The sequence below is a fragment of the Grus americana genome, chromosome 2, assembly GCF_028858705.1.
Source record: "Grus americana isolate bGruAme1 chromosome 2, bGruAme1.mat, whole genome shotgun sequence".
NCBI lineage: Eukaryota > Metazoa > Chordata > Aves > Gruiformes > Gruidae > Grus > Grus americana.
The window spans coordinates 145705291-145722153 of record NC_072853.1 but is presented as its reverse complement, the minus strand read 5'-3'; the positions used below and the strand labels follow the sequence as shown (position 1 = coordinate 145722153).

Below are 16863 nucleotides of genomic sequence, written 5' to 3'. Positions count from 1 at the left end.
CAGCCTAGACATTGTACCAGCGTTTGAATGGAGCCTCTCTAGTCTCGATCCAAAATCCTTGTGACCTAGTTTTTCTCTGTTACTTCTCCGATTTATTTCCCAGTAACTTTGAGCTGCTTCAAAAGAGCTGATCAGGAGTTACCTTAGTGCAAAAATGAGAGCAAAATAGAACTCATTATACCAGGAACAGACTGGGAACACTGGTGTTTGAAGCACCAAAGGGAAGGAAAGGCCTGTCTAGTACAATAATTTACCAGTTGCTTTTGAATAATTAATCAAGCAAGAGACTTACTATGCAATTGAGAAGTTTGAGCTGATGCAGCCAGTTTCATTTCCATGATGGCATTACAGTCCACTGCTATGCTCTGTCAGTAATTGCGAGGGATGGAGCTTGCCAGCCACAGGGTCATTTAAGTTATTTAATACCAGCACAGTGACGAGCTGAACTACAGCATTCAGTGAATGGGAGCTGTATGGGTACCCTCTATCTGCCTCTGACATATGAGCAATCAGAGCATGAATCGGTGATGCTTCAGACGTGACTTCACATAGATTGAAGCTGAAATACTGGGTTGGTGCCACACATCATGCATCCAGCATGGCAGGAGATGCCTTACAGGGACTCCTTGAGATGGTTACATCTTCAGGTGCGCACTGGCAAACTGGAACTGACAACATTTGAATCATGGCTGGTGTGTTGACAAGAGGATGTTTAAGAAGATAAGATCAGTGCTCCGAAGTCCTTTACCTCATGGCACTCACCAAGTGGAGAGAGCTCACATGCCAGTTTTATACTTGAATGTGTTTGGGTTTTGTTTGGGTTTTATAAGTTAAAACTAGGTGTCTTCAGTAACAGAAGCAATAATAATAATCTATTCCCAGTGACAAGTGTTGACTTGTTGAAAATACTCTTAAGAATCTGGTCAGCATGTCTTTTTCTCCATTTTACCACTTCTAATTCCCTCACTATGTCTATTTCCAAATACAAGCCCAAAAATGCTCTGTGACCTTGGTTAAGGAGTACATTGGATTATCTTCCAAGCAGGGTGGTGAGAGAAGGTAAAAGTGTTGATAGCTGCCTCCCTTATGAGCTTTTCTCTGGCAGCTCCTGATCTTCTGCTCCTTTGAAGTCTCTTGCTGGGTTTGGGGACACCCAACTGAGGACCCAAAGGGAGAGTCAGGCTGAGTGGCAGGTTTCGGGTGAATATCCATATCAAGGATTTTATTAATCTAGGGTGTGAATTAACTACTCTGCACCAGGTGGGTTTTTTTATATATATGCACTATCTACACAGAAAGCGGTTTCTTCCGCCTTAAAACTTTTATCTGAGTTCATCGCTGCACAGGTTTTCTCCCAGGTTTGGGGCTCAGCCGTAGGAACACTTTGCGTTGCCTGTAGGATTCAAGAAACCAAGGTTGGCTTTCTGAGTCTTCCCTATGTAAGTTAAAATTTGGCAGCTCGTGGCTCTCCCAGTGCTACAAACCCACCATTTTTTAATGGAAAACCCCAGAGCCTCCCCATAAACTACTGTGTTACAGACTCAACAACAGCTACTTTGTTTTTAATGCTTAATTAGTTCAGCTCTTCAGCAATATAATACGCAGTCTTGGCAACTTTAGTAATTCATCGTTGCCAGAAACTTAGCAGAAAATCTTACAATTTTACATTGAACTGCTAGTGATAATCCTAATGCCGGTTTCTTTGTTGTGTTTGGGGGTTTTTTATGTTTTGTTACTGTGGATGCTTATCCCTATGGACTGTAGGAGCCCGCTCAGCAATGCAGTCAGAGATTCCCCAGTGCTTGAGCAGATCTGTCCCTGAGGTACAGCAAACTACTACAGTATTGCAGAGCACCCAGCAGATAAGTATTCCCCGAGTTCATTGCAGTCGATTTATTTGGTCTTTCATGGTGTTTTCCATTTAAGCCTAGAAATTGGGTAAGGGAGATTTCTTCCCATTTCACATGGGTGTTGTTTAATGACTGTCTTAAACACTTAAGGATGCTGCCAGTCTTGAAAGCCTGCCGTAAATACTTAAATGTGTCAGAAATTTAAAAAAAAAAAAAGTGGTTTTATAGCTTTTCCTTGCAGAATTAGCAAAGAAATGATGACTAAACAATGATCAGCTCTTTGGAGATACTTGCCCGCCTACGCGACAATTTTTGTTGGCCAATACAAAGTTTGTTCTGTGGAATTTTATGTTTTCTCATAGCTAGAGCTCCTGCTAGAAAATAATGCAAGAAAAGATTCCAGTCTCCTGGTTAATGACATTGGCAGTTATAAAGCTTAGGAGTTGTGAGTCAAGCTCTTTAATGTTTCTTGCAGTGAAGTTACATGTAACCTGAAAGTGCTGCCAGAGACTAATAGGGAAAAAGAAGCAAAAATGTTTTGAGTTGACATCTTTGAACCACATAGTCAAATGTGAATTAAGAAAAAAAACCTGATTGCCTCTTGATTTTGTGCTGTGTGGGGACTGTTCTGTGGGTATTCAAAATGAGCTCTGGAGAATACAATAGCTTTTGATTTAAAAATTAATTTGCATGTTGTACATGCTTGCAGATGGAGCCTTACTGCGTGTTGCTAAATGGTATTAATGGTGAGCATCCGTTGAAAAAGACTACTGACTTTATAAGCTGGGATTTAAATAAGATGTGAAATGCCATAGTACATGAAACAGTCTTAAATCATGTTGCAGCAAAGACCCTTCGATTAACACCTAGTGATCTTGCAAAAAATGCTAAAACTGTACAAAACAGAGGAAAAGAGAGAAATCTTATATGCCAAGTAATCTGGTTCTGTTTAGATGTGTTCTTTGTGTGGGAAAATACGGAAACTTTTTTCACCCAAGCTTTGTCAAGTGAATCTTTTTATCCAGTGATTTAAATAAAAAGTGACTATTATCTCAATACTAGAGATAGTTAATGTGGCTAAAGCTTTGTAAAATTAAATACAGAAATTACACAAGTTAATTTGGACTACAGGTAGAATTGTCTCTTTGAAAATCAATTTAAAAAGTAAAAATTACATTTATCTTGGCTACTTCAGGAGAAACAAAATTGTAACAAATATTGTGAACTGGATGGCTTTCTAAGCTTTCACGTGCTCTCCCTCTAAACTCAGTTTTAGTTTCTGTTATGTTCATTAAAATAAACATGTAATGAAATTGGAGGTGATCCAGGGAAATAACATAGTCAGGAAAACTTCTGACATTAGGTGCCTTTACCATTTTGCTCTGTGATACTTGTGGAAAGATAACGGCAACTGCAAAATAAATGTGAAAACATTGGTTTTCCTCCTCTTTCATAATAGCCTTCCGATGTCTCTGTCCTTCTCAAGCTATTGCAATTTATAATGAAAAAAAAAACTGTAATTGTGGTTCCATAAATGCGAACACATACTCTGCCTGTCTTGGATACAAAGTCACTTTTAATTTTTTTAGGTGCACGGACTCAGCCACAAGTTCACTTTCAGAGAAGATCTGTGAAGTTACCAGAGAACACTAGCTACAGTGATTTGACAGCATATCTGACTGCAGCCAGTTCACCCTGGGAAGTGGACAGTTTTCCTTATTTGCAGGGATTAGATGGAAATGGAACAGGTAACCCACTGCTTCGGTTTTGCTCTGGTTTCATATTGGTCCAGGGATCAAGTTTTGACCATGTCATTTTATCCATTCCTCATTCCAGCAAACATTCTTTAAAATTTGGGTGACACTGTAGGTTCAACTGCCCTACCAAAATGCTATTCCAATAAGCAAGAGATCAAGGTCTGCTGTCCCTTAAGTGGGGCCACTGAATAGCAAAGGTGAAGACTCCTTGGCCCTGGGAGATTGGAAAAGTTTATTACACTTGTAGTTTAGAGCTGAGTCTCCAAATGTGTCGCACATGCACATACAAGAATGGAAATTAACGTGAAGGGACAAAAGAGAATTTAACTTGCGAATGCCATAGAATTCTTGGTTGTTTGTTTTTTTTTCTGAAAATAAATAAAAATGCCTATATATCAAGGATATTTAATACTCTCCTGTTTCAGCTAAGAGTTGATTCAGTGGCTTTGTTAATACTTTTGAATCTAGCTTCAGCCAAAAATGTGCAAATTGATCTAACACCAACAGGAAAACAATGAAAATTCATAGTAGAAACACAACCACTGTTAAATTCAAAGCTGTAATACATTTTTATGACTACAACTGCCTGTTACTCTTCTTCCACTTCTCATTTAGCCTTGATAGAAATAATTGGTGTTGTGTAGGTTAGAGAAAAATAGAAGATTTGGGCACAGAAGTCTTCACATTCTTAAAATGCTGGTGTGAAAAGGAGAATAATGTTTTCTGTCTGTCCATATTGGGTTAGATAGCAAGCAGTGGACTTGCAGTGCAGCAAGAGAGATTCAGACTAGTGATTAGGAAAATGTTGTTATGGTGAGAATAGGTTAAGCTGTAGAATCAATTGCTTGAGGGTGTTGGACAGAGCTAGACTGTCACCTGTGAGGATGGCATAAGCGTAGCTGAGCCTGCTTTGAAGCAGCCTAAATAACCCCTTCAGGTCCCTTCCTGCTGTTTCTCAGGGTGCATTTACTTGTGATATGTTGATCTAGGCGACTTTTACACACGACCCAGGATTCAATGGTATGTACTGAGCTTGCTAGCTTTTTCTTAAAAAAAAAAAAAAGGCAAAATGAACTTCCCCCCTCCTTTTCTATTACAATTAGAAATGTGTCTCCTACCTTACTCCAGTCCTTCTGTCTGCTTCAGTGAGCATATCTCATCCTATCTCAATCTGTGTCTCTGTTATTTCCCTATTCTCATCTTCAACCTTTGGCTTTCTGTGGCTCTTCATACTCAAACGTGATCAAATATCTCTTTATCTTTTTTAAAACAAAGGAATGCACTTGATCTCACTCATCTGTCTACTTCCTCATCTCCTTTCTTTTTATCTTTAAACCCACTGAACAAACTGCTGACAATGTGTGTGGGATTCTTCTCTCCTAAATCTTTCCTTAGTACTCTGCAACCCAACATCCCACCCTTGCATTTATTTAGTGAAAAAAGGTCTTGCCAAGATTTCAGATGATCACCTCTCATGGGAACTGCACATCCAGGACGTCATCTTTCTCCTGTTTTACCTCCTAGCTTCCTACAAAACAGATGAATGCACCCTTGTTTTTTTAGTCTTCTGTATGCTTGCACGACAGGAACTTTTCTACCTGAGCATGAGTGCTGTGGATTTGACTTTTATTAGCCCTCACGTAAAAGTATGTCATAAAAGACCAAAATTACCAGCAAAGAAATGGGGTTTAAGAGAATGAGGAGCCTTGTTTTCTGAATACTGTAGTATTCAGTATGGTATAATACAGACTACAAATACAATATATTTATATATGCACTATAGTATAGATATCTGTTGTTTTCAGCAGAAGTTTCTCCTGATGTGGAAACATGAAACTTTAAAATCCTAAACTAGGATTGACTTCCTCTTCTTCATCTCCAAGTGAGTTGGTGAAGATTTAACCTGAAAAACTTTTGAAGGAATAAAAAATGAGATCACTACCTGCTGGTGATTTTTCAATATTTCTGTTCTCAAGAGAAAAAGAAAAATATGTACAAATTTTAGAATTTAAAAAAAAAAAATTAGCATTAATTTGCATGGGAAATTTGGGAGTATTCCTGAACACTGCCCCTTCTCCCTTCTCCCACCTCTCCTTCCCCAGTTACTCCTCTGTTCTTTCACAGTTTATTTACATGTCTGTAGAGTTTGGAGAGGTCCTTCCATTTGTTTCAGCCAGCTCCGTTCTCTAGCTAGTGTTTATTCAAAGTGACTTTACAGTTGTTTTAACTAAAACTTATTCTCTCTGAGTTCGACAGTTTTCACAAAAAAACAACTGAGTGTTGAAGTAGTAATATGGAACAGTGAAAATGCATTGCATGAATCAGCATGTTCCAAACATAAAAATTCAAAGAATTTAGGCTGCACATAGTGATTAGCCTGTATAGTGTTACCTTATTGTTTGTATTAATCACCAGTTGGAGAGCAGGAGGATGGATTCACAACATCTTGTCCTTTTAACCAAACTAAACAAAAGTTTCCATCATTTGCAGTAATGGACCAAGCTGGCTAATAACCATTACTCCTGCTGGTTTTGTAGGCTGTTTGTTTCTTTATAAAGAGACAAGACTAAGTCACAGTGGATTTTCCTCTGATTATTTTTAGAGCTCTTTACAGGTCACCAGATGTCAAAAATGACAAGAAATAAATGAAAGCTGACATTTATTGAAGTCTATTCCCATTTAATCTGTGCGTGTGCTTATCAGTTTTATAGCATGTGAGAGTTTCATAAGCATTGATTTTAATTTACCTTCACAACAGAGAAGAGAACAATTTATCTTTTTAATGAGCATTTACATACTGTGCAAGGTGGCAGACTGAAGGGTTATTTCTTCTTGCCAGAGGTCAGAAGAATTTCAGAAATTTCTTCATCTTCTAATATAAGCTGTTCAGCCCAGTATGCAGCAAAGTGTCAGTGCATCTTAAGTAAAAAAAAAAAAATATATATATATTAAACAGTGTTTTACCATCAGAATGCTTTCTCTGGAGCTGAAAACTCATTTTTACAGATATCAGGCAGATATGCTTTATCAAGACAGTAATGAAAGAAAAATTCAAAACTTTCAATATCTAAAAATAAGATATAAAACATAATTTAATCTTAGATATTAATCTAAATGTTTCTAAAATCTGAAGTTATACTTTTTGTCATTGGGAATTTGTGTATGCCAGAACGTGGTCAGGTTATGATACTTAGCAACAGGAATTTATTTCTCTGATACAAGCCTGAGAAACTTAGTGGCCCAAGTCCAGTGACCTGGGGACAAGCATCAATCTGACAGAATTTATAGGTGTGTGGCAGGAGCAGTGGATTGAACAATCAGGAATAAAGGAACAATTTTTTTTTCCCAGTAATTCCCTCCTCTATCTCTCTCTTTTATATTCTAAGGCTGTAAGGGGGTGATATTGTGCACCATTGGAGCCTATAATATACAAATGCTTGGGTAGGCTGGCAACCTTCCCTCCACCCTAGCTGAATTTCCAAACCTTATTTTTTTCTGTTTTTTTCTCTGAGCTTTGTGGCTCTCTTATATGGCTATCTTCAGAGTACCTGTTGTTTTCTCAGCACCTTAATCCCTCTGGAAGATATGCCTCTGCCCCTCCGGTCACAGTAGATCAAAGCAGCGTGTATGTCCCTTGCCTGTCAGCTGTGCAGCAGTGACGCTCGCCTTGAAACCTGGGGGAAATGTGTGTCAGAATAGATGCTATAGTAAATAAGCCACATGCAAATTTTATTCTGGTTATTTTCCATGTCTTCAGTTTGGCGCCTTTTGCAAAATCCAAAGAATTTAAAATTCTGAGGAGTTTAGTCTTTTTTTCCTTCCCTTTGCCACTTCCCCTTTCCTTCCCTTTTCCTGGTGACGTCTTAACTTTGGTGAGCTGATACTTAGAGACATCGAATTTAATAAAGGCCATTCCTTGAGACTTACTCGCTGTTAGGAGAAATCATAAAGATCTTAATGCTTTCCCATCGTTCCCTCTAATGTACTCATCCTGCTGAACACTGTGGCTGAGATACTGCATATTCCTGAGGGTTGTGGCATACCCAGCATACCGCTGCTGGGCGCCGGTGTGCTGTTACAGGCAGTTTATGCTGATGTAAGGCACCAGGATTACAGCAGGAGGGGCAGCACCCCCTCTTTGCCAGCCAGGCACCCCTGTTGCTTCTCTCAGATTAGCCCTGCAGCAGGATGAGCGGCTGCACAGCCCCCGGAGCCAGCAGCAGGGTGGCCCAAGCCCTTTGCAAACCTGGAAGCTCCATCTCTTCGGATTTAAACTACTACCGCTATTCCTTTGAACTCTGGATCTCCTTGGTTTTAAACCTCAAGCTTTTTTTTTTTTTTTTTTTTTTTTTCCCCTCCCCTGAACACATATATATACCCGTGGTATTTTTTCCTGTTGATTCATTTGGTTTATGGTTGAAGGGTTGTAATGCTTTTTTAAATCATGTTGTGATGAAGTAATGTCCGTTGGCATGGAGTTTAAACATAAAGGATAATTCTTATCTTACATAGATAAGAAGATAACACTGTGTATCCTAATAATCCACTTAGCTTGGTTTATTTCAATGAAAGGCCAAAGGAAATACATCCTGGCATTCTTAAACATATAACTGATCATCCTTGCAGTGTCATTGCATGTTTGGGTGTTTGTTAGTTATAATATCAGCATGTGAGGATATAATAGAGGCTTGTGAGATATTATTTTTTGGCCATGATTATGGCTGTGACACTCATACATATTTATTTAAGATAAAATAAGATGAGAAAATATATGCAGGAGATTTTTGCATTGTAGTTTTCTTGTCTTAAGAATTTTTCAAAATTAAGTGAAAAATACAGAAGCATATTCATCTTTCTTGTGAATTTCATAAGGCAGAGAGGAGAGGATTACTACTGCCATCCCTTGAGAAATATGTTGGTACAGTACTGCGGTGTTGAACCACATGGGTGTATCTTAAATTCTGGGAAATTCTGTAGTCACGATGTTCATTCATTCTCTCGGTAGGAAACAGCACTAGGTATGACCTCACCCCTGTCACTGCAGTCAGTGTTCATCTCCTCAACAGCGATGGGACTCCAATCCCCGTGAATGGCCCCATCTATGTAACAGTGCCTCTGCCAACAAACAGCAACTTGAAGCACAATGCAAACGTTCCAGCATGGAGGTTTGACCAAAAATTTGGTAGGTAACATCTAATTGTGATTCCCTAGATGACCTCATTTGTCTGAAACTAATGTCTCACTGCATTTATTATGGTAATATATTACGGTCTTCATTGGAGCGTACAGAAATCTGTTTTCTGTCTAAAAGGAGAGAAGACTGAGGTTTTTTGATCAAGTAATATATAGTGTATATGCAAATATACTTGAGTAGCACTGTGTGCCACTTCTAGGCAAACTTTTTTGTAAATGTAACATTTTGCAATTATTAAAAAAAAAAAAAACCTTGAGAGAACTTGATTTCACCCAGAGACTGAGAAGCGGAGAGACATATTTGCTGCGGCACTGAATTGGAAGTCTGGAGGAATGGAAACTAGCCTTATGTTTGCCAGCAGCCAGCTATCTGACCTTTGGTCCGTCTCTTGTCTCTAGCTCAGTTTCCTGCCTGTCAGATAGGAAACATAATACTGACTTCTTTTGTAAATCACTTTGAGATTGACTAATACTATCAAGAAGGAAAGTACATGTAAATGATTTTTTTTTTTTTTTTTTTTAAAAAGGGAGCAAGCAAAATTCATCAAATATTTTGAAAGGACAGAATGACTAATCAGCATAAGCTGTAAAATGTACTCAGTTTTTTACATTGTAAGATAACGTTTGCTATTGTGAACAGGAATGTTTCCAGAAATATGTGGTTTAGGTTCTCTATTTTTGTTTTGGTTTGTTTTTTCATTGCTAGCTGGTATACCATGCTGGCCTTCTTTACACCTTCAAGTGTAAAGGATTAAGGGGTGCGTAAGTCTTGTCCTGGTGATTCCCCTTCAGTTATTGCACTGTGCCTTCTGAAGTATGTCCCAGATGGTTGTTAAGAAAAAGAAGTGAAAAAAAGAAGAATGGAAAGTGAGAGAGGTAGAGGCTGTGAGGAAGAGGAAGAGAAAGGAGCCAGAAATGTGGATCTGTATAGACAATCAGTGGGGTTTTGTACCTGCAAGGCAAATGTTTTGAGCCAGTTTATGATCACATCCAGAAGTAGAACAACGAGCATGAAACCACTGCGTTGGAGGAAGGGAGGGGAGGAGGGAAGAGAGGGGTGAAGGAGGAAATAACGTTTTTGCTTCCTTCCTGCCTCTGTTTGCTGAAAAAGGTGATGTATTTTCAAACAGCATGCCTGATAAATCTTTTGTCAGGAGTAAGTAGGCTGTATTAAAGAGTAAAGCAGTAGGATTTAATGAATTAATTTGAATATGATACAAAATTGAATAGTAGAAAAAGAGTGCAATGAATGGATTTGGGGTTTCCCTTAACTGTAGAAACATCACATTTTCTTGTGGTGCCCTGGCAGTAAGTTTCACTACGTTCTTCCTGAAACATTTTAATTTGTGGTTTTAGAAACTATTTTGTTTTCCCTTGTTCAAAAAAAGACAGGGAAGACTGACTCACATTTACTTTCTCCACAAGAAGTGGTCCATCCCCAACCCTTCCTGTCAGCTGTGTTATAGCCCGCCTCATTGCTAGTTACTCACTGCTAGTGTAACGGTTCTGATTTTTATTATGGAGCTTTCTCATTTATGGCTGATTTTCCATGCCCCTGCAGCAGGGCTACAAAAGCTCTCTTTCACTATGGAACATGGTTTTTACTGTTGCATATAAAGAGCTAGTTACCCTATTGTGTGCAGCATATATTAGTACGGATCAATACGAGTTAGTCAATTTAGCGCTGCAGGCTTGAGGCTCCCAATCTTGAGACAAGTTCAACCTCGTTTGCTTCATGACAAACTGCTGGAGCACTTGCGTTATTGGGAGGGGAAGGCATGAGGGCCACTAAACAAAATGCGTCTTTGTCAGGCCTCTTAGCTTCACAAAGCCACAGAGAGGAAGGTATTGAAGACGTTATGCTTAGGCTCCAACTCACACTTCAGCTGAAGTAAGCATCTTTCCGTGCAACCAAAGATGTTGAACAAAGATGCATTTAAGCCCTGACTGCAGCATGCCAGTTCTAGCAGAATTTTGGCCACATCCCAACCAATTTAAATTAGAGTAGCCTAATTTAATAAGTAGAGCAGCCGCTCTATCTTGTGCAGGCTACATTAGCACCCTAAGGGCTGTCAAACTAGTGTGAACACGGTGGTGCCCTGACATTCCCCATCCCTGTTGTGCTTGGACTGTGAAGGGAGGAGGATGGATGATGACTGGGATGGTCCTACGCTGGAGAAATCCATAACTGGCAGATAAGTTGTTGTAACCCATTTGCATTGCCAGATCTGTGCCTTGTCAGGATAGATCGTGTAACCTCATTATTCTGATTTTGTCTTTCATTTCGGGAGCTGGTTTTTTTTCAGTGCTAGTTATGTTGCGGTCTCTCCTTAATAGATTTTCAGTGGCTTAAATTTTCACACTTGTATCTCAAAATTGAGTAAATGCCAGAGAAGGAAAACTATGACTGTATTACCAGGGAATAATGCAGCACTTCTCTCTAGTGTATTAGCAGTACAGTGGGTGCTTGTTTGTGCAAGCCATTGTTTTTGTTTAGAATCCATGTGGTTGTCATCATTACTGCATGAAGTATAATTTCTGCTCTAAAAAGCAGAAGTACTTTTCACTTCTAGAGGAGGGAGTGGAGAAGGGACAGAAATACTAGAAATATGTTTTAATCCTTAGAATCTCATACATTTTGCTGAGCTTATAACGTACTAATATAAACCCCGTGGCATCTGATTGGAAGTGCAGAGATTTTCATCGTTTCTACAGAAATTATGCATATTTGCATATTACGGCAGCCAAAAATAATTAATGGCTTTTGAGAATGTTTACCATAAACAATCTGTATTTTCATTACCACAGTTTCTGTCCTTGAGAGAGAAGTGGGGAGAGAAGGGGGAGAAGCAGCATAGTCTACGTAAGGCTGAGAGTGGCTCCATTGACACTGATGAAACAGCCAGCCAGAAGAAGCAGGCTGACATCAAAATAAGACAATCTGCTGCATCTATTTTATACTGTTCCAAATGAGATTTTTTTCATTACAAAACAAACTTACTGCCTTGCATGCACAGCAAGCAAATTAAAGCAGTAATACTTTTTTGAATAATTAATAAAATGAAGAGCAGCTATGTATGCCCTGGGGAAGTTTTAGGATAAAGGAATACATCCAACCTTATTCTTGTGTTGGAGACATGCTCCACCACCTTTCTCTGCAGCATATCTTAATGGTGGACTAGATGATCTCCAGGAGTCCCTTCCAACCCCTACCATTCTACGATTCTGTTGGCAATAATAAGCACAGATGCATTGATGTTATGGAGACGTATACGCTAAAATGCAATTTAATCATTCCACACTGTTGACATACCCGTATCTCTTGTATTTCACACAACTGTGGGAGAGTGGTTTTATTTCATAGTACACACTTAAAGGTTTGAACAGAAGAGATGCAGATTCTCATTTTTATAATCAGGATTGTTCAATGTGGTTTTCTGGATTGTTGGGAGTTTTTTTCCCAAGCACTGTCTCGTTTTTTTCAAAATCTGAAGGGGCTCAAAAAAATATTTTTTTTTTCTTTTTTTTCTTTATCCGTAAGCAGATGGTTGGGATCATGACTTCCTCTCTATATTTCCCTTGATGTCAGTAGGATTTACAGCAATATAATTAATCTCTCTATTCTTGGACACCAAACTTCTGTCCAAGACTTCTTCCTATCCTTGTCCTCTTCAGTTAGAGATGAAAACTACAGATCCCAGTAGAAATGAAACTTTGTACCTCCTGCATCATTTCCAGCTCCCACCAGCTGGACTGAGTAACACAGCACTTACTCAGCTGTATTCTCCTCAGCCCCCATTTGGAAGGTTTATGCTTTATGTTAAAGTGTCTGTTTTTCATTGGATTCAGTGAGCAAAACTGTAAGACCAGCATTCTCCATTTTAAGTCCTCAGTTTCATCCCATGTGGTACGGAGGCATGATGCTGCACCTAGACCTCTATATCCACATCTAGAGCTGTGTTAAGGACTTTAAAATATTACCAAGTATTCCAGAGTGCAGCATATGGAAATGAGATTTATTCTTCAGTGACAATATCGCTGCATCTGCTAGTTTATTAATCCCACCAAATAACAGGAAAATATTTTCAACACTGTTTTCAACCTTGTGTGGCAAAGGACTCTGGAGTGAAGGGGTTAAATCTCCACCCTTTTGTTCCTCCTCCTTAAAATGTGTTGTTTCTTGTGCACTATGTGTAAATGAAGTTCAGAGTAATGTTTCTCTGTTCTTCCTCCTCCCTGAACACTTGGTGTACATCTTTGACATGACCTTGTTGTCTTTAAATTACTAGCTTCTTCACAGAGGAGGATGTTTCCCCAGTGCCTGAAATGCAACCATGTATTAATGTAAAGCGATGGCAGAAAATGGAGAAGAGTATCCTGGGAAGCTCTTTTTATAGCTTTATAACGCACAATACTTTATGTACTCTGCTGTGCTTGGTCAGTGCTTTGTGACTGCATTTAACGCCATAATAGATTTCTAAATACGTTTGAAAGTCTGGTACTTATGATGTCCTGCCTTCAGTGGTAAAATTTCCATTGATTTTTGTAGAGTCAGAATTTCCTGGTGTTCTTTCCTCAGCAATATGAAGATAATGTTTTCTGTGCCCAAAAGAAGTTGTGAGGATATACTTATGTATAAACAGTATTGTCACCTACTTAAACTTGACTGCAATATGGTTTTGCTGTATTTCATGGAGGTGAAATGATGCTTGGTTTTTGTTTGTAATGTTTATCGGGAGAGAGTGACAGCTACTGTTAGGCAGAAAACACAGGCAGGTTACATCCACCTGTCTAGTTCGCTGCACATTATTTGTAAATAAGATGATTTGTAAAAGTCTCTGATTTAAGCTTCCCATGTAGTAGCAATGATAATCTGCCCAAAGAAAAGATTTAGGTTTTCATAGTTTAAAAGTAAAATGTGTTCCTTTTTGTTGTGAGTTCGGTTAACTTCTGATTGCCACCACATTGTCACACTGCATGATAGAGAGAAAATAATCATTTAACAAAAACTTTTGCAGTCCGTTGCTTGATCTGACACTGGGTATGAGTACACGCCTCTGAACTTGGATAGATGACCTGCATTTGGACTACATGCAGCTGTGCACGTGGCCTGGGACTTCATGCACTTCTCCATGGGTTTTATTGGGTTTTCTACATGAGAGAAATGGATATGTTCAGGAAAACATGTTCCCTGCCCCCAAAAGTTTGAATTGAATATAATCAGATCCAGAACATTTGGTTCTAGATCAGATTCACCGGTCATATGGAGATTTATTTGCAAATTGCAAGGAGAAAACCAAGCCACCACAAAGTTCATCGTTACATTATTTCTGTAGCTTACAAGTTCCTTGACAATTTGATTTTTTACTTCCTTTTTTATCTCAGCTTTGAAGGTTAAATTATTTTTAAAGACTAAATACACTGAGGAATACAGATTTTTAACTAACCGCTCTGAAAGAATTTCATATTTTTTGTGTTGCCATAGAAATGGCAGCTACCAAACCCATCTTTTTACCATGTACGATGTCTGCATAATAGGTGCAGATATAATTGCAGAGTAGTAGACAGACCTCAGCATTGAAAGGAAAAGAAGCTCTTCCCCTGATGCCTCACAGTGTAGCTCACTGAGGTATGTTCTTGCTATCCCGATTCCTCTGGAGAGATGTGGTGGATCACAGGAGGCAGTTGTGCTTATTTATCAGTATGTATGTTGTTTTTAAAATGGATGTTGTGGCTTACACATGTGAAAGTGATGTGAATGGATTGTTTGATCTTCTCCCCACCTCATATACCATCTGAGTTGCATTTGTGGCAAAGCAGGTGTGGTATGGCATGATGGTGGAGCTGAAGAGCATGTGGAAGGAATTGGGTTGCTGCCAAAGTGCAGTGATATATACAAATAATCTACTATTATGTAGTCAAGGAAATAAAACTGGAAACAAATAGTATGGCTTCTGGGAACAGGTTTTAATAATGGACTGTATGTTGTATCATGTAGACGGCCCTGTAGCTCCACCTATAGAAGGCCTACAGTAGAAGGTGGGAAGAGGTGGACATCAAAATGTCAGGAAGTGGAGAAAAGACTATTGTGCTTGTGCAGCTGCTTGAGTTGGAGAGGACTTGGAGGCTGGTGGAAATACAGGCAGGGGGGTGTAGAGCAGGAGTGTGAAGTGTCTTGAGTGAGGCTGGAAGAGGCTGAGGAGGACCTGGGACGACCTTCCTCTGCGGCCTTGGGATGGTAGATCAAATCCCAGTGTGTATCTACTTCCACTTCCAGCTTGAAAAATAGAAACTGAACATGAGTGTGGTGTGAGGCTGAATGAAGGAAAAGGGATGCAGTGTTTTGCTTTGTGCTTTTATTTTATTACTTGTTCTAATAATTTGGTCAATAACTGACTGAATGTGATTAATAATGTGATAAAGCAAATATTAAAGGCAGTATCTTTCGTGTACACCAGTAACTAGGGACGGTGGTCCAGCAAGCATAACTAAGCTTTCCCTTTTGAAATATAATTATTAACCAGTAATTACATATGGAAGTCATTTTCTTTAATAAGTCTCTTCTGTTTGGCATTCTGGAAGGAAATGCTGAGGGGGCCAAAGCAATGCAAGCAAGTTCTCTGGACAACGTGCCCTGCCTTCTGCCCAGATGTAATTAAAGTTATTAAATAATGAAAACTGTTTTGTTAAACATTTGACAGATGATTTAAGGGGAAAAATGAGTAGAGATGGCAAAAACTACAGAGCTTCTCAGACACTAGTAATAAACTGAACCGTTAGACTTCCTTGCAAAAGTCTTCAAGGTACAATGTTAAAAGCATTTCCTTTACAGTACACCAAATAATGGTGGTGGTGCTGAAACAGTAGCAGGATTTAGCCCTTGAAAGCTTGTGTAACAAATTCTGTAAGAGTTGAAGAATAATGAAGGTATGAGCTCAGAGCAGGGACGTTTATTTTTTGATGTTGCCTAGTAACTCCAAAAACAAAATTTTAATATTAACTTCAATGCTATGAATTTTTAAACCCGTGTGTATTGGGGGGAGGGGGAGGAGGAAAGTAATCTCTACCAATATACAAGAAGGAATTTTTCAACTTCCGATTTCAGCAGCTTTTAGCTTTTTAGGAAATGAACAAAAGTAAAACCAAAAAACCCATCCTTTTGTAGTAAAACTTCCCATGCTGACGCAGATTAGAGGTGATTTTTGATTGGAAGAAGAAGAAATCTGATAAGCAGCTTTCAGGCAGTGGAATAAAAAGCTACAATTTATTTATGTCACAACATGCTTTAGGAAGTTATTTTCACAAACTTGCCCTTGATTAACTCTCCGTCATAACATTGCCATTTGAAGTGTCTAAATCAATTACTTCTAGAAACACCATTCGTATGTTTTGAATATCCTTTGCTGTCCCATACTCTGTCTGATAACAACCTGCCTCATTCCTTTTGACACATGTATCTCCATTTAACTATGAATCTCTAAGCAGCTCAATTTTACAAGACATCATAGACCTCACAGAAGAGATCTGTGCTGAAAGAAAAGCACTTCTCATTAAGGAAGAGTTATTTAAAACCTCTTTGCTATTAAGTAGTACAGTTAAAAGTATCTTTCTTTTCTTTCCAAAACTCTTTTGTCTAGGGCAGATAATCTTGTGAATAAAAATAAATTCATATAATGGGATTATGCTTAATTTGCTCTCTCACTAATTAAATCCTCTTATTTGTCAAACCTATTGGATGGAAATAATTCATGCTGTAAATAGCAGAATTTTGGTTCCCTGCTTGAGTGCGATTGGATGATCCTGTCGCCAGTTAAAAGAAACAAAATAAAAAACAAACAGTATTTGATCAGTGGAAGAGTTTCCTACCAAAAGCTCACATGTAAAAGTAATTTATGGAAAAAACCCACCATAGCTACCATATTTTTAAACACTAGCAATATTTCGACTTGATGACTGTCCTTAGGGGAAGCTGCTGGCTACAGCGCACTCCTCTGACAGTCATTTACCAGAACTGTTTTGATCAGTGATAGGAAGAATAGGCAGTCAAAGTCAGCAGAAGTGAC

At 38.8% G+C, this 16863-nt stretch overlaps 1 protein-coding gene across 4 annotated transcripts in view; it reads left to right on the top strand.

The window, feature by feature from the left end:
• FAM171A1 (family with sequence similarity 171 member A1) overlaps positions 1-16863 on the top strand; it is a 92339-nt gene that overhangs the window by 62264 nt on the left and 13212 nt on the right. For all 4 annotated transcript variants that reach the window (XM_054817405.1, XM_054817404.1, XM_054817403.1 and 1 more), the window contains 2 exons: positions 3440-3598; positions 8613-8789. In XM_054817405.1, the coding sequence (XP_054673380.1) occupies positions 3440-3598; positions 8613-8789 (336 nt within the window). The remainder of the gene's footprint in view (positions 1-3439; positions 3599-8612; positions 8790-16863) is intronic.